Consider the following 19219-nt stretch of genomic DNA (forward strand, 5'->3'; position numbering starts at 1 on the left):
GTGGTGCCCCCAGGGAATTCTGTAATACCATAAGTAACAGTTGACTTACAAACAGGAATAGTGGAATGAGTTTTCATACTGGGGATTCCCTACATTGATGAATTCAGTTCTGCTTCGGGTATACTCTACCCTTTTCCCAAAATGAATTAAGAATTCAAATCCAAACTCATATTTAACTTAGAAGGAATTTACACTTCTATATTTATGTTAATCACAGAAGCAGTGCTCATTATTTCATCCATTGCAAATGACAGGTGAAACCTTTTGTTTAGAAAAAATAATGCAATTTAATGAAAATTATATCACATTTCTTTCTTCAGATCCTAATTGTTAAAATATGGTTAATTCTTTAGGGATAAAAGTATCCCTATCATGCTGAAGCAATTTGTCAGCAACACATGAAAACATATATAAACAAAAACATATTAGCTAAATTGTTTTTCACTATTTAAACAAAGAGTTTCAAAGACTGCTTCCTTCCAGCATTTACAGAGATAGATTCTAAAGGAACACAATTTATTAAATGCATTGACAATGGACCAAAATAATAATCAAAACAACAACCTACTGCATGGATTGCTGCTCTTAGATTTATCCCTTATACATTCATAAACAGACTGATATAAACACTATCTAAGAGTTATAAAATACTCTCTAGGAATGAACTTTTCCCAGTGAGAAGTACTCTTTGAAATGTACCAAGCTCCATTTACTGTCTTCAAGGAGGGAATTTTCCAAAGAGTACTTTCAATAGATAATATATTTTTTATGGAGAAAACTACCTCACAAATTCAAAGAGGAAGAGATCAAGGCTCCTCTCTTTCTCAATTACAGCAGGGAAAGCCTCGCTTTTCTGAAAGGTATATTAAAAGACACTCCTAAGATGTTAATTCCACAGTCTCCTATGGAATTCCATCACTATGCATAACAATTCCCACTACTAGGAAATCTTTTAAATTTCCTAATAAACAAACACATATACGCTAATTTCTTTGTTTTGCTGTTTAAAACCATGCTTCAGAAAAAAAGAGAAAGAGAATTGTTGATTAATTCACAAGAGATTTATTTAATAATAACCATCTCCTTTTAATCATCTCCTTTTCTCTTACTATATACAAAGTATTGTGCTAAATGGTATGATACTTATAAAGTCATATATTTTCCTGCCTATTGGTTCATTATCAGCCTATAATAATCTTACTAAAGATTAAGATCATTAACATCATTAACATTACATCATTATGATGTAAAAACATCATTAATAATGAATTTTTTTGTATCTGTGGCATGTATTATTTTCATGCTTTGCATATTCTGATTCTTCAGACTGAGGAAAAAAACACAAGAAAAAGGAAAATGTGTTTTATTTTTAATAAGAAAAATAAAATCAACTTCCTGTATATTTGTCAACCAATTTAGTCAACCAAAGAGAGCCATTACTATGAATGATATCCTCTGGTTGGATTGTTATTGGAAACCTAGATGCAGTTCTAAATCACTATCATCATCATTAATGAATATTTATTGGATACTCACAAGTTGCTAAGCACTGTACAGTTTTGCAGAGCCATCAAGTGTGGGGGGGTATAGGCTGTTTATGAGTCTATTCCAGCACAACTGACTTTGACCGTTCAGCAATCTTATAGCTTGTGATAAACATTTCACACACACACACAAATACAATTTATGATCCTCAGCAAAGGATATGAAGTATAGATAAGTAAGTATAGGGTCAGTGAGTTGAGTCCAAGTCCATACACTCTGTCTCTCTTAACTACAGAAACTGGATAACATGACTTTAATTCTTAATAATTTAGTTGTCTCCCTGAAAAGACTAGTGAGCAATTAATTGTACATTGATCTCATAGGAATATTTCATTAATTGGTTAACTACATAAGTTTCACTGAAACTGCATGACCATACTTTCAAAAGTATTTTTATCTCATGTTTTGAATACAAAAGCCAAAAAGAGTATCTCACCTTTCATGGAAAATGAAAAGACCCATGATCCTCAGTAAAGAAAAGGCAGAATAGGGTTGTGCATAGAAGACAGATTTTGTCCACATATATTACCTATCTAATTATAACAACTTCTCAGTAACCCTGACAACTCTGCATAACAATAAATTATAGATAAATTGATAGTTTGCATTATCAAAAGGAGGAAATGCCAGGTTTGTCCAAACTGATGAGATCACATCAGTAAATCACATAATTCACCAGGGTTAATTAAAAAAAAAAATTATGATAAAAGCAATCACACATAGTAGACAGAGTACTAGAGTTAGAATCAAGAAAGTTTTATAGATGAATGGTCCCAGGTAGATAACCTAACCTTTATGTATCTCAGGCAACTCCTTTAGAGTTCCCAAACTTAGATTCCCATATACTGACAAGATTATAGCTCTTTTTAAGTTTTTGCATAATAATGTTTGGATGTTTACATCCATATGTACAACAATCCGCTATCAAATATCTGTATGTACATATTAATTGTGGGTCTGAAAATGAACCATAGTAGATTACACAGGATGGTGATGGAAGTGAAATCCTGTCCAAATGCCTTTGTTTGAATCTGGACCTTGCTTTGTACTTTCTCTGTGATTTGGGTAGTGTGCTTCTAGTTCCTCATCTCTGAAAATCAAGAGATGTCTATGACGTTGTTAAATAAATATTTGCTATTAAAAAGATATATGCATCAGAAATTCAATTTCATTTGTGATTGCAACAACAGCAATAACAAATATCAATCTCTGTTCTTTGTATTTAGAAATGTTTATGGAAATATTCACATTTGTTGATATTTGTAAAGTACAGCATTAAAAGAAAATAAATTAAAACGAACTAACTTTTAAAGGAAGGGGAATGAAGTAGATTATTTCTAAGGGCATTCCAGCTATAAATCAATGATAAAAGGCTTCCAAATTAAAATGCATGGCATCTAGAACAAAAATTCTCTTATATTCAAAACCTAGCTTTATTACTAAGGCATAGATTGGGGATAATTACTAAAAGATGAATAATGAATGACTAACAATATATATTTTTTTTAGTTGATCAATTAGTTATATGGAAGAGAGTATATTTATTAACAAACAACTCAAAAATAATCCTTGCCAACACCATTTAATGAAACAAAAACCAACAAGACTTAAAAATCATTAAGCCATAACATCCTGTTTGTTCTGTATTTCTTCCCCCATGAATTCAGGTGAGCCAAATTTGGAACAAAGTTGGTAATAGAGAAACATGTATGATTATACTTCTTTCTGGAATTTTTAAAGTCCCTTTTGATTGTCAGACTTCCTTGAATATATTTTGGTTGTTCACAACAAAAATCTGGTTTGTGTCTAACAATCTTTCAAACCCAATGTTTCCATGTTCTCAGTCACCAAAATAAAATACAGTCAAAAATTCACCAAGAACATGGGTGTCACAGCATGGATGACATAAATAGCATTATGAGAAGGCCCCCCAAGTACTTTTTTTCTTCAATTATGGAACAATAGCTCTTGGAGCAAAAAGGAAAGTTAAAACACATTCCATCTAGTATATAAATTTTATATATTAGGATATTGAGACCCAAAGGGATTAAGGGATTTATCTGAGGTAACACAGCTTTGGCTCTCATGTCCTATTCAAGTATATTTTGGAACAATTTTGATATTAAAAGGAAACAACATGATATAACACATAGAGCTCTGGATCTGGAGTCAGGAAAAACTGAATCCAGATTATAGACTCAGAGATTTCCAGGCAATATGATCCCAGGCAAGTCATTTAATGTATATTTGCTTTGGATTCCTGGTCTGTAATATGGGGATAACATTAACACCTACTTCTCAGAGTTGTTGTGAGAATAAAATAAGATACTATTTGTCAGTCACTTTGCAAGGTTTAAAGCATATAAATGCAATGATTATTATAAGCACCCTTCTTGTGCTGATTAACATGAGACATATGCTTAGGTATTACCTTAATGAATTAATTATTTCTTCAAATGAGATAATGAAATATAAATTGCTTTGCAAACTGTAAAAGCATTATGTGTATTTCATTTCATATTAATAGCAACTACCTAATCTCAACTTTTTTTTTTTTTTTTTTTTTTTTTGCAGTTCAACAAGAAACACAGATTATTACACACTGCTGCAAATGAATAAATTGGGAAGTGAAGATGCCAAAGGATTTGTTCTTAACATGTCAGTGGCTGACCTGGGAACATCAAATATATCTCCTCTTTTTCTGCTTCTCAAGCTAATTGGCCTTCATCCTCCCCTCTCCCCATTGCAATATATAAATTAGGGTCTAGGCTCTGGTGTGCTAAGAAAAATACTTATGACAATGAAGCATAGGCTCAGTTACATTAATTTGGCATGAAAAGTTGCCATTAAAAAATCTTCTCTTCCATCTGCTGCATTTTAAAAACAATTTATCATAAAACCAACCTCACTCTGTCATTTTAAAGTTCTGGGAGATTTACACAGACATAGAGATGAGGGGTCTCAGTTTATAAGGCACCTCAGCCAGAAATATTGCTGACACTGTAAAAACTGAATTTCAAATCAATATGAAATTGCCCTCCAGATGCATTGAGAGCAATGGCACACTCAGGAAAGGAGACTTCCCATATAGATGAAAGTTGGTGAACATTTTGAGATATGAATAAAGTAGAAGAACACTACAATCATTGACTGTCCAAAGAGCGATTGACTCCATTTCCCATCTTGTTGTGTTTTATACTCATAAAGATGTAGAAAAAATGTCATTTTACCAAGACACATAGAAGCAAAGGAAGGAAAATGTATGTGAGTAGAACATATAAGAGCAGATTAGCTTTTTTAGCTTACACATATACACATATAGGCACCCCTCCTTATGTCCCAAACACAGGAAAAGATTCTGATATCATTTGCCTACAGTTTCAAAACAGCAGCAGAAAATATGCCCTCTGTTTCCATAAAATCTTACTGAGTCGGTAATGGAAACAGCAACCAGTGAGTGAGTTCAGCAGTAAAAAATCATCTCCTTTTAAGTCTCCTTGAGGCTCAGCATACAGCAGACTACACTTAGCCATAGCAATCAACTGTGATATGAGAAATCCTTGTAAGCAAAGAAATAGCTGTAAGGCAGTGGATAACATCACAAAAAGAAGCTTTGGAGAAGACTGCTTATGTGGGAAGCAAAAGTTTGAACTCCATTTAACTAATTATTAACATCTGAGGTCAATTAGTGTAATGGGCTGAGGCTTGAGTTGATGCACTGAGGTCCCAAGCACATGAGGCTAAATTGTAATTGGACCATACTCTATTAATATACAAGCTTGGAGAAAGAATGGCCCCCACCCACTCTTTGTGCAAGTCCTGATGTATAGGAAATGACGATTTTGGTGGGTGGAGGCAGGGGAGTGGAAAAGGAAGGGGAAGGAGAGACTTGTGGGATTGCATTGCCACGGTTTTCTCAGCTCACATCTCTCTCTGTTAGCTGGCTTCCTGTCGCAACTGCCCATATTGCTATCGCAATCTTTCTTGCCTATATTTGCTATTGCAATCTTTATTCACCTCTTCACTTCAATAAATATTGAAGATTTTCCCCTTAACCTGAATTCCTGACTCCGGCTGATTTTAAATATGCGGTCATTACAAATTAGTAACCACAAAAAAATTTTGCATACTTTTTTTGCACTTAATGCTTGTGTATAGAAATAAATCACCTTTAACATATCTAGGCAGTAAGTAAAATATTAACTCTACTGCATTTGATATGTTGATCACTGATGTGATTTTTTTTTTCTGTGCATTTTTTATGCCATAAAATTTTTTGGCTGGCTCTGATTTATATCTAATATATCACTGGACACACTGATGATAGACATAAATATATCGATTAATCAATTAAGTGTATATCAAGCAACATTTATTTGTCAGGCATCATGCTAGGCACTGAGGAAAGAAAATTAAACATGAAATTGTTCCTGCCCTCAAGGAGATTATACATCAGAATGGAGATGACACATCCACATATGAGAGTATAAGTAGCCGAGGAAAGGGATAAGAAGTGGAACTTTTACTTATGTATTTTCCCCCTATCAGTACAGAACTGCATATGCCTATATTACTGAAGGATTAAGTGATTAACCTAATATAACACAGTAAGCACGTGTTAGAGGTGTGATCTGAAACCAGGGTTTGTTGATCTGGAGCACAGCTCTCAACAAATAAGGCAGTTACTGCCTTTCTAATATATTTTGAATGTACACAAAACATGGAATTTTTCTGAAGAGGGTGTTAGCATTTGGGATGAAGGAAACTTTCATATAGAATTTGGCACTTCAGTTGTACTTTGAATAAGGCAAGGGATTCTAAGAAGCAGAGAAGAGTTGTTATATATATACACACATACACAAGGTATGTGTTTATAAAAACAGTGTTCTATGATTCATCCCACCTGGATTTTTTATGATTCTCCTTGGTTCTAAAACATCTATAGATTTAGGTGGTATTAAGTTTATATTAAGTTATTTATTTTATTGGTATGTAAATATCTTTGTAGATCAATAAACCATGTGGGGACCAAGGATGCCCATCTTGAGGTTACTAGGAAAAATAATGAATGACAACATGAATTAAAACAGAAAAGGTCTTTAAAACTGAGCTTGATCTATATAAATCCACAGTCAAAGTTCAATATTCATTTGAGCTGTGTTCTCTCCCTACTTTGGATTCTCATTACCTTGAAGGAAGTACTCATGTGACTTCTATAGGTGACATACTTCCCATCCCAACTGGGAAGTACCTAGATTGGTCCCCAATTTATTTATTTTTTTATTATTTCAGATAATAATTTTTTTTACACAATGATAACTTGGGCACATTCACCAACTGGTGAAGTTCCAAGGCATTTTTGTGGTTTGGGAGTCTCACTTCTAAATATCTCAGTGTGGATTATAACTTCATCAGAAGAGTCCCACTGTGGTATGACAAAAATATAAATGTGTTAGAATCCTTACAAAGTATTAACTCCCATTTTGGAGAGCAATTTGGAACTATGCTCAAAAAGTTATCAAACTGTGCATACCCTTTGATCCAGCAGTGCTACTACTGGGCTTATACCCCAAAGAGATACTAAAGAAGGGAAAGGGACCTGTATGTGCCAAAATGTTTGTGGCAGCCCTGTTTGTAGTGGCTAGAAGCTGGAAAATGAATGGGTGTCCATCAATTGGAGAATGATTGAATAAATTGTGGTATATGAACGTTATGGAATATTATTGTTCTGTAAGGAATGACCAGCAGGATGAATACAGAGAGGACTGGCGAGACTTACATGAACTGATGCTAAGTGAAATGAGCAGAACCAGGAGATCATTATATACCTCAACAATGATACTGTTTGAGGATGTATTCTGATGGAAGTGGATCGCTTCGATAAAAAGAGCTAGGTTCAGTTTCAATTGATCAAGGATGGACAGAAGCAGCTACACCCAAAGAAAGAACACTGGGAAATGAATATAAACTGCTTGCATTTTTGTTTTTCTTCCTGGGTTATTTATACCTTCTGAATCCAATTCTCCCTGTGCAACAAGAGAACTGTTCGGTTCTGCACACATATATTGTATCCAGGATATACTATAACCTATTCAACATGTAAAGGATTGCTTGCCATCTGGGGGAGGGGGTGAAGGAAGGGAGGGGAAAAATCGGAACAGAAGTGAATGCAAGGGATAATGCTGTAAAAAATTACCCTGGCATGAGTTCTATCAATAAAAAGTTATTAAAAAAAAAAAAGGTATTAACTCACTGGAATTGATAGAAACAATGCTTAAGTTTACATCTTACACATTAGCTCACACAGAATTCACAAGTCTGGGAGATTCACAAAGTTATACCTCCCACAATCCCACTCTCTCAGAGGAGGAGTCAACCTTTGGGTGAACACCTTTAAGAGATCATATATAGGAAGCTCTTAAAGCCTCAGTCAGGAATCAGTGGAATAAGCCAGTTTAGGAGATGGAGAGTCAAAATTCAGTTGGGAGATTTCAGAGCCAGGATTCAGAGGGAGCTGGAGGCTGAAGCTGAAACTGGCAGAGGCAAAGGACTAGCAACAAGAGCTCTTGGAACCAAAAAAAGCTAACTGGGCTATTTTGGAAGAGACAATAAAGGACTATACTTTAACTCCTGGCTGCATTTGAGGTTATTACTCTGAATTGAAACTAAGGCTGCCTCCAGAAGGCCCCTAAGAAACCTGCTATCAGAGAACGAATATTATATTTTAGAAAAGAAGAGAAAACTACACAAATGTATGTTTCTGCTAAAAGTTTTCAATGGGATGGAAATTAGAACCATTAATGCAAATCAAGTTTGTATATTATCTACAAATCTATGCTGTTTAAGTCTTTCTCTTTCCTAGCAGTATAAAGAATGACAGTTTTGTACATCTTATCCTACATATAGAAGCAGCTGCCTAACCTGGAAGACTTAAGAGGAGTGTAAAGTACCTTTTGATCAGCTATATTCCATTTGGAAATTATTTTGCTAAGAGGGCAATGAGGTGGCACAGTGGATAGAGTTTCAATTCTAAAATCAGAAGGATCTGAGTTCAACCTGAGATCTAACCTCAGAAACTTATTAGCTCTGGACCCTGGACAAGTCACTTAACCACTCCAGTATCTTTGCCAAGAAAACCCTGAATGGGGCCCCAAAGAGTCACAAAATTAGATATTATTAATTGACTAATCAACAAAGATTTTATTTATAGGGACTTTTATATAACAGACTCAGTTCTCTGTTGAACAGGCATTGAAAACACTGCTATAAAAACTACTAAATATGTACCAAAAATATGAGAATGATGAAGTTTTTTGTTTGAACCTTTTTATACCAATAAAGTGTTGTTTATCTTCAATGATCATTTCAAAGTTTCTAACAGAAATATACTACCTTCATGTTTTGTGATCATGAGCCTTTCGTGAATGCTTTAATTATCATAGAAGGGTTGTTTAAATAAGCTTTACTAGAAATAGTCTAAAAATCTAAGATGAAAATGTGAAAGGATATCAGAAAGGGTTCACTGGATATGCTCAAATTACTGTATAATTATCTAATCTGTTATATAATATTTTAAAAAATCTTTTATTGAATTACTCCAGTTTTCTGAATGTAATTGGCCTTGAACTTTCCACTTTAATGAAACTTTACATAAGAAGAATTACTACATTAAAAAAGTATTTTCAAGAACAGTATGTTCAACTAACAGATCTCTTTTTTCTTTCTTCTCCTGCGGAAAGCACAGTGTACCTTAAATCTTTGTGGAATTGGAACATGATTTGTAGCAGATGACCTGGTAGCATATAAAAATAATTTACTGTTATGTGTCTTAGGCCCTATAAATCAATAAAGGAACTATAGAGATATCTCAATTAGATAAGACCTGGCATGATAAGATCTGCCCTTGTCTTGCCCATATTCTCAAAGTGACAACTATTTTGAAGAAATGCTTGGTTTGGAAATGCTCACATTATTTTAAGTTGCTGACATAACATGATGAGTCCCATCAAACTCAGTGAAAAATAAAACAAGGCCTTGTATAAGTAATGGCCTGGGAGGGTTTTAGACACACATTTGTTAAAGTATTGATCTGTGCATTTCTATAATAACTCCCATTACCTTGGGTATACCAAATGCTTTGACAGCATGTTAAATTACTATATTGAGTACCATGACATAAACTAAACCTTGTAGCCCTGTTAATTACAACTAGCCCTTGAACCAAGCCAACTTGGATACAACTTTTTGGCCTAAATGAAACCAAGGCTAAATAGTCTTAACTTGGATCCTTGAACCTTTATCTTCTTCTTAAATTGAATGGAAGGAGCTTCAAACATTTTGGAATAATATATCTTATCTTTGTTTTATCAACAGTGAAAGATAGCACTTGCTCTGTTAATTTACAGTGGTCTTGTAAACTACTCAAAAAAGATTCTCATACATTGTCATTAGAAATATTGTGTTGTCTAAGGCAAGTTTGCATACTCTTTTTGAGGTAAGGCATGCAAGCAATATTTTGGAGAATAAGGAATATAGAATTTTGAATGACAAGTTTGGAGTTCAGATCCTGTTTCTAACATATATTTTCATATGACACTTTATTTTCATGGGACTTCCATGTGATGACTGCATATTTAAAATCAGCCGGAGTCAGGAATTCAGGTTAAGGGAAACATCTTCAATCTTTATTCTCAGTAGAGGTGAATAAGGATTGCAATAGCAATATGGGCAGCTGTGACAGGAAGCCAGCGGGATTGCAGGTGAAAAGGGGATAGGAGGTAAAGGGCAGTCGCAATAGCAATGCGAGCAGCTGTGACAAGATGCCAGCCAGCAGTCTCTCTTTCCGCTTCCCTCTCCACTCCCCTGCCTCCACCCACCAAAAACGTCATTTCCTCTACAACACATCAGGACTTGCACAAAGAGTGGGTGGGGGCCATTCTTTCTCCAAGCATATATATTAATAGAGTATGGTCCAATTACTATTTAGCCTCACATGCTTGGGACCTCAGTGCATCAATTCAAGCCTCAGCCCATTATATCTCCTGCTTTCTTTTGTTTTAGAACACAGGTGGTCATGCCATCCCTGACTCCTCAGGGAGGTCAGAGCCCCCAAGGGAAGGTGATCACACCCTCCCTGACTTCTCAGGAAAGGAAGTGAAAGTACCGAAAGGGAGGTGATCACGACCCTCCTGACTTCTCAGGAAGGGAGGTGAAAGCACTAAAAAGGAAATAATCTCACCCTCCCTGACATCTCAGGAAGGGAGATGAAAAGCACCAAAGGGAAGTAGGGTTTGCTAGCGGGTCTCTGGGCTGAAGGGTCTTATTAGAAACAGGTATGCACAAACCCATCAGCATGGGAGGTGTTACACAAGCACACAGCAATAACACAGAGGCTATTAGTGATGACTCTCCCCACCGTCAGTGCAGACTTGATGTGGTGTAACAAACATGAATTGTACACCCAGGTAACGGTATAACAAACAATATAAATCAACATAGTGTTAAAAGATTGCCAGAAGTCCTAGAAGGAGAGTATGCAAATAGCACTCACACATACGCCTTCTTCAGCAGCCAAGAGAGAGTCCAAAACCAATCTATTGTCCATTGCCTCACAGGTCAGGGAATCCAATGATCCCCACAAGTTTTTGAAGTCCTGCAAAAGTCTTTTTATGTGTTAGGGAATCCAAAGATTCCAGCAGATTTTGAAGTCCTGTAACAGTCTTATAATTTCTCAGAAAATCCAATGATTCCTGAGGGTTTTCAAGTCCTACAACAATCTTATGGCTCAGAGAATCCAATGATTCCTGAGGGTTTTCAAGTCCTACAATAATCTTATGTCTCAGGTATTCATGCTGCAAACACCTATGACCTACTAATAGGTGTAGGTTCCTATGCAGACGTCGCAGTACAGATCAATTATTCCATAGCAGCATATGAGCAAATTGCTGCTAATGCTATCAAAGCGTGGGCTTCTCTCCACAATAAAGATGACAAGGGTGAGGCCTTCACAAAAATAACACAAGGGCCAAATGAACCCTTTGCTGACTTTGTGGGATGTTTACAGACAGCTATTACAAGAACGGATGGGGAAAATGCAGTAACAGACATTTTGATAAGGCAACTTGCTAAGGAAAATGCTAATGAGGTTTGCAGAAGAATTATACTAGGACTGCACAAGGATGTTCCTTTAGATGAGATCATAAGATGCTGTGCCACAGTGGGCACAAATGCCTTTTGTAGCCAGGCTATGATACAGACTTCCCAAAATCCAAACACTGGGGGACAAGGTCCTTTTTGGCAAGGGACTTCCAGAGACACTTGTCAATGCTTTCAGTGTGGTAAAGTAGGGCATCTGAAAGTTCAATGTTAGTATAGAGACAGAATGAGAAAACAGGGTGGGAGAACAAGACCAATACACCATGTCCAAAATGCAACAGAGGCTTCCATTGGCATCAGAATGTAGACAGATTCAGGGAAACGGGATGAGGGGCCCGGCCCCAGGGCCCCAGGCAAAAAACACTTGGGGCATGATGGCAGCCAATGGTGTACCCAGAGAGTGATTACAAGTCCAATACCCAGACATGACCAATCAGTCAGAAAGCCATATGATGGAAGAAGGGGATTACACAATCAACCAGCCAGGAAGCAACCTGATAGGAGAAAGGAATTACAATTGGGGAAAATAGAGCTGTATGCAGCTGGGACAACTGAGATACCCCCTGGAGAGGTGAAATCTGTTCCTCTCCAGTCCATGGATCCCTTACCTCCAGACCTACCTACAGTAGGATTGACCATTTCACCTCCTGAGAGTACATCAAAACAGTGTTCATACACATACTGATGTGGGAAACTGGGGAATGTGTAGATAATATCCCAGTCACTAATACAGGTAGACAATGTGTGACTTATCACCCAGGAGAAGTAGTAGCATCAGGTTTACTCATATAGAATCCTAATAAGGAACCTGGTGATAGTCACCCAGATTCTGACTTCAGACCATAAAATCCAGGAATATACTGGACAGCAGCTGTAACAGCTGACCGACCTATGCTCATAATCTATATAAATAGCATACTATTAGAACGATTGGTAGATACAGGTGCAGATCATACAGTTATTAGAAGTGCCAATTGGCCCAGTCACTGGCCAAAGATTAAAGCAGACATCTACATGTCTGGCGTAGGAGGATCAATAGCAGCTGAAGTTAGTGCTGCTCCTATGAGATGGACTTTTGAAGGCAAAACAGGGGTTTTTACTCCTTTTATAGTTGAAAAAAATTCCCATCAATCTGTGGGGAAGAAACGTTTTACAGCAATTAGGGTTAAAAATGAGTACTTTGGTTTTTTAAGCAGGGCTGCTACTGAAGGCCTGCCAACACTTGCACCTGTTCCTATTCAATGGAAAACTGATACACCAGTGGGGATAGAACAGTGGCCCTTAGGTAGTAATAAAATTCAGGCCTTATTAGATATAGTACAGGAGCAGCTTGAACAAGGGCACTTACAACCTTCTCTAAGTCCTTGGAATTCCCCAGTGTTCATTGTAAAAAAGAAATCAGGAAAATGGAGGATGCTCACTGATTTAAGAAAAGTGAATGAACAGATGGAAACTATGGGAACTCTTCAGCCTGGACTTCCATCTCCTACTCAATTGCCTAGAGAGTGGGCTCTTTGGGTCATAGATATTAAGGACTGTTTCTATTCTATCCCTCTGGCTAAGGAGGATATGAAAAGATTTGCCTTTTCAGTGCCCAGCATTAACTTAGCTGAGCCTTATAAAAGATAGGAATGGACAGTTTTGCCACAGGGAATGAAAAACAGCCCCATGTTGGGTGCCAAATGTGATGACCGCGTATTTAAAATCAGCTGGAGTCAGGAATTTAGGTTAAGGGAAAAATCTTCAATCTTTATTCTCAGTGGAGGTGAAGAAGGATGGCAATAGCAATATGGGCAGCTGCGACAGGAAGCCAGCTAGCAGAAATGAAGGGGGATTGCAGGTGAAAAGAGGATCAGAGGTGAAGGGCGGGTGTGATAGCAATGTGAACAGCTGTGACAAGACGCCAGGCAGCAGTCTCTCTTTCAGCTTCCCTCTCCACTCCCCTGCCTCCACCCACCAAAAACGTAATTTCCTATACAACACATCAGGACTTGCACAAAGAGTGGGCGGGGCCATTCTTTCTCCAAGCTTATATATTAATAGAGTATGGTCCAATTACTACTTAGCCTCACATACTTGGGACCTCAGTGCATCAACTCAACCTTCAGCCCATTACACTTCCATATACTCATTATTAAAATGAATAAATTACAGGTATTATGGCATAGTGAGTACAGTTCTTTTCAAGTGATACTTAACCCAAAAGAGCTTAGATAATCTCTAAATTTTTTTTTTCATTTCTTTATCCTATGAGTCCCCTTAGTCCATGATTTTCATATGGTCCTCTTGCAACGACACATCATTAAAGATGGTAAGCCTAACATTTTTGATGACAAGAGAATGAAATGTAAAAGATAGTTGAATAACCAAAGTTCTTTCAAGTTAGTGTTATCCATTATGAAAAGGCAATTCTCTTTTTTGTTCACTTCTTGCCAGAAATTAGTCTTCAATGCTTTTAATAATGTAACTCTCCAAACAGCAGGATCTATTTTTTCACACCTTGTCAGAAAGCATAAGCAATCTGGACTGTGATATCATGCTCAAATTGCTATCTTCATAGATACAATAGCATAAAGTCGAGTAGAACTTGCAGATTACCCAAACAAAAAGCATCAAATGAAGCAAAGTTAATCAGCATCAGTGAGGTACCAGGCTCCATATTTGAGCTATAACTTAAGATCTAGGTCAACAGTAATTGAATGATACTAGAAAGATGTCCCTAACTAGCCAAAACACAGAAGGGTGGGGAACAGAAAGATTTGCCCCAGTAAGAAATGACCTCAAATGAAATAAGAGAGTACATAACAATACATATAGATATAAATGTTTGTAATTCAAATGACCCATTTCATTGAACACTCATAATGCTTCTTCCCTGTTCTCTCAAATTGGTCACCTCATAGACCAGGCACACTGTGATATAATCTATCCAGATTGTGCATGAAATATACCTTGAAAATTGCTGCTGCAGGCCACGCATTTGAACTCTGCTTCGCTCAGACTCCAAAGTCACCTCCCGTAACTGTTTTTCACTTTGAAGTCTTAAGTGTCTCTCTTCCTCCAATTCAAGTATCAGCTTCTCATGCTGGAATGGGTACAAAACAAACGGCTTTAAGTAAGGAAGAGTTTCTTAAGGCTTATGATAAGATGAGACATTATATGAATTATTGAACCACAACCATACATCAAATATATCAATGATTTAAATGACATTTGTAAATGGTTTAGAACTGTGTGACATTTAGATCCTTCTAGAAGTGTATCTAGATAGACAGCTTTAGTTCTCTGGCAGTATCTTATAAAATATGAAAAGAACTCCCACTTAATTTTGCCTATGAAAGATCCATGGAACCACATAGACAAGTATTACAGAGAAGAAGTATTCTTATTTATGTGTCATGATATGTACTAGCGAGTATTGAACCAAATGTTTGAGAACATGAAAAATATCTGATTCAGCAAAAACACTGTCTAGATTAAAATTTGTAGAGCAAAATTTGCCAATGATTTTGTAATACTGATACATGGATTAGCATGCAAGATTATTGGCAAAAATTTATTGAATGTGGTCATGACTTCTTATGCTCATTCAGCATTTCTACTTTTAAAAAGGAAAATTATTCATTATTACATATAGACTAGTCAATTCAGCTGGCTAGTCTACAATGCTAATGAAGTATGAGTCCTAGATTAAATCTTTCTAAGGTCCATTAAGGTTAATACAGAGAATATAATGAATTACATAACCACACATTCTGCAAGCAAGCCTAGCTTTCTATCTCATCCTGCAGAAGAGTTCCAGGGGTTACAAGAGGAATTAGGAAAAGCATGAATGATTCAACTTAAATATATTCATACAAAAAAAAAAAAACAGCATACTGTTTTTCTACTTTAAATGGTGAATTAGTAATGTCACCTTCCTTTGTGAAGGGCAGTGATTTGCTATCATTTTGAGTATTAGCAAGTGAAGCAGTCCTGTTTCCCATTATGTAGAACACCTAACTATGATGAACTGACATTTGAAATGTCAAAGGGAAAAAAAGGAAAAACAAAGAGATCAGAAAACACATTGAGTTATCTATCATGGGGTAACATATCAAGTAGATCCACAGACTTTCAGAATGCAAGATCAATAGGCAAATTCTCCCCTTTCTACATCCTGGGAAAATGCTGCCTAAGATCTAGTTAAATAATACTAATAAGAAAATGGACTTAGATTAGAAGTTTTATGTCTGATATTGGCTTGTGTGACTAGAAAATTTATTTAATCTATCTATACCTCAGTTTCTTCATGTAAAAAGAAAATACTATTTGCATTATCTTAAAAGATTGTTGTTGAAAAAAGGCACTTGAAGACCTTAAATCAATACACATTATATCCCAAAAAACTTAATATAGTTTTAAGCCATCAATTCTCATTATAGTTACTAAACTTGAACTAAAACTAAGACTTGTGCAACATAGTGTATATTATAATTATTTTCTCAGATAACTACCATTTTTGTTGTTGTTGTTGTTGTTTGTTTGTTTTTTTTTTTTAACATGACACTCGGGCATTCCCATTTGCTTACCACATTTCTTCTGTTGGGCATGCCCTCTCTTATTCAAATCCTTCAAGAGTCAGTACAAATACTACTTCTTTCATGAGTCCTCTCTTATATCATAGCTGAAAGTGATTTTTCTTTCTTTTGTTTTCTACTAACACTTCCTGTTTATAATAATTTTCAATGACACCTGATTTACTGCTTTAAGTATCTTTTTTTAAGCATATGTAGTAGATCACAAGTTTTTGACAACCTATGTTCCCTACTTCCTTCTATTACCTAGGTTACTCTGCACAGGACTTTATATATAGTGAAGGTTCAAAATATATTTGTGAGTCTGACTCTATTCTAGAGACAATCTTTTTCTAACCCAGACCTCCTATCCATATCCTCATCCTTCTCACATTTCACTACTTCTATAATAAATAGAATTAGTAAGTCACATTTATATTATGCTTTTTATTCAAAGAATATTCTGTTTGAACACTGAACTTCTAGTATCCTCCTTCAAAACTTCCTTATTTCTACCTACTTTGTATATTTTTCTATTTCTTTATCATACATTTATTCTAAATAATCAATAAATAAAATTCACTAAGTATTTACTATGTATCAAACACTATGCTAAGAATTAAAGATGCAAAAGAAAAGCAAAAGACAATTCCTCTCAAGGAACTCCTAATTTAATAATTAGGAGATAAGACACAAACAAGCTCTTTGGAAATAAATTGGAAATAATCAATGGAAGGATGTAATTAAGAGAGATGAATACATATTCACACATATTTCTATTTATTTGTCTCCTCCACAGTAATACAAACCAATTTAGAGTAGGAATTGCTATCATTCTTTGTACTTTTATCCCTGCACTTAGATGCTTTAAGAAAAACTTAATTAATTAATTTAATCTTGACCTAAACCCTTCCCTTGTATTAAAAAAAAATTAGGCAAAACTAATTAAGCAATCATACCTGGAAGCATATGTAATATCTTATCCTTAGTTTTATCCTTTTCTATTGTAGAAAGTATGATTGACAATTTTCCAATACCTTGACTTTTCACTGATTTTCTCTATCTCATGATATCACAATAATTTAAATGACCTGTGATTTTACTGGTGAGAACATCTGGAAATTATAAATTACCAGTACCTTAGTATCACTGCTGCAACCTTGCTGATTTTGCTAATAATCAGTGAAAACATTTGTATTTTTATATTAATTGTATTTGAATGTTTATTTATAAATTGTATACATGTAATATTTCCCTTATTTAATTTTTCCAATTATAATGTCCAGACTAGCTTTCTGGAGGGACATTGGACCAGCCTTGATCTCAGCAGAATAATAACCACAAGAATAGTCAAGGATAAAGTCCAAAGTTTTTATTGTCTCCTTCAGTTTCCCAGTCTGAGTCAGCAATCTCATTCAGTCAGCCAGTCAGCAGTCTGAACATCTCAATGTAACCTCCTGCTTTCTAGAGCCCTCAAGTTGGGGTGACAAAAATACAATTGCTTTCTAGAGCCCCCACATTGGGGTGGATTAAAATATAGTGTCCAGACTGGCACTCTGAAGGATCTCAGGTCCAGCTCAAGTCCTTGGTCTTTGTGGAGAAGTGATGAAGGCAGGAGAGGCACCATGCAGCTGGTCAAGTCTTCTCTTCTGTGACTGAGTTTATCTCCAGTTTATATGCTCTATTACAATTAAATCAATTCATCATACTGATTATAAGCCAATCATTATATCATATGGAACCATTATTTGTTATAAGATTAAATCAATCATATTGAACTAGAGTACTATTAATTACCATGCTAAACTAGATAACCATTGTCTTATCAATTCCACTGAGTTAACACCTTGTTGTAAGAATCCTTGCTTCAAGTATATTTCTCCAGAGTTCTGGCCCATTACATCTAATTCCATGTAAAGACAATTTTTAACATTCATATTTTTGTAAAATTTTGAGTTATAAATTTTCTCTCTCTTCCTCCCTCCCTAAGATAGTAAACAATATGAAAAACATCATATATGTGTAATCTACATGCATTGTTTTGCAATAATTACATATCATAAAACTTAAAATTTTAAATGAGGTGAAGATGAAATTATATTTTGTTCTTGAATAAATAGGTAATTGCACAAACATTTATTGAATAAGAGATTGATGTAGTCAGACTGAACTTGAGGAAAATCATAATGACAACTGCATAGAATGTGGATCAGAAAGGAGAGAAAGGAAGCAGACAGTTCAATTAGAAGCCTATTGAAATAGTCCATGTAAAAGGTGGTAAGAGTCTGAAGCAAGGTTGTGGTGCAGTAATAAATAGAAATAGATCAAGGAGAGATATAAAAAGGTAGAAATAATTTGCGTCCACTGATTGGATATGTAGGGTAAGACAGAATGAGCAGTAGATAAAGGTGACAAGTTTTGAACATGATGACTAGAACAATGTTGGTACTTTTTGAATAGAACAAAGAAGAGCACACATGGATGGACTGAAATAGATTTCATGATAGAGATTCCGCTATCTCTCTTCCATGTTTCTTCCATCATTGAAAACTTCTCACTTGATCTACCATGTTACTGCAATCTTTTACCATCAAATTCTTTGAAAGGGTCTACAACCAATGTTTCCATTTTCAGTCCTCTCACTAATTCTTAACTCAGTATGGTCTGATTTCTGACCTCATCATTTGACCAAAACTATTTTCTCCAACATTATTAACAACCTCTAAATAGTCAAATTTAATTTCTTTTCTCAATTGTCTACAGCCTTTGGTATTGTTGATCACCCTCTTCTTTCTTATTCATAGTCTCCTCTCTAGGTCTACATAAAATGACTGTCTTTAGATGTCCTCCTAACTCTCTGATTCTTCCTTTTTAGTTGTCTTTGCTAAATCTTCATTCATGACTTAACTACTAACTTGTGTGACTCCCAAAGATCCATCCTGATTCCTTTAATTATCTCCCTT

The 19219-nt window shown here is 35.6% G+C and overlaps 1 protein-coding gene across 1 annotated transcript in view; it reads right to left on the reverse strand.

The window, feature by feature from the left end:
- Positions 1-19219, reverse strand: part of NCKAP5 (NCK associated protein 5) — a 1106193-nt gene that overhangs the window by 491463 nt on the left and 595511 nt on the right. Inside the window, exon 5 of the mRNA XM_051985772.1 lies at positions 14652-14785. Within this exon, the coding sequence (XP_051841732.1) occupies positions 14652-14785 (134 nt within the window). The remainder of the gene's footprint in view (positions 1-14651; positions 14786-19219) is intronic.

Source organism: Antechinus flavipes, chromosome 3 (genome assembly GCF_016432865.1).
Source record: "Antechinus flavipes isolate AdamAnt ecotype Samford, QLD, Australia chromosome 3, AdamAnt_v2, whole genome shotgun sequence".
NCBI lineage: Eukaryota > Metazoa > Chordata > Mammalia > Dasyuromorphia > Dasyuridae > Antechinus > Antechinus flavipes.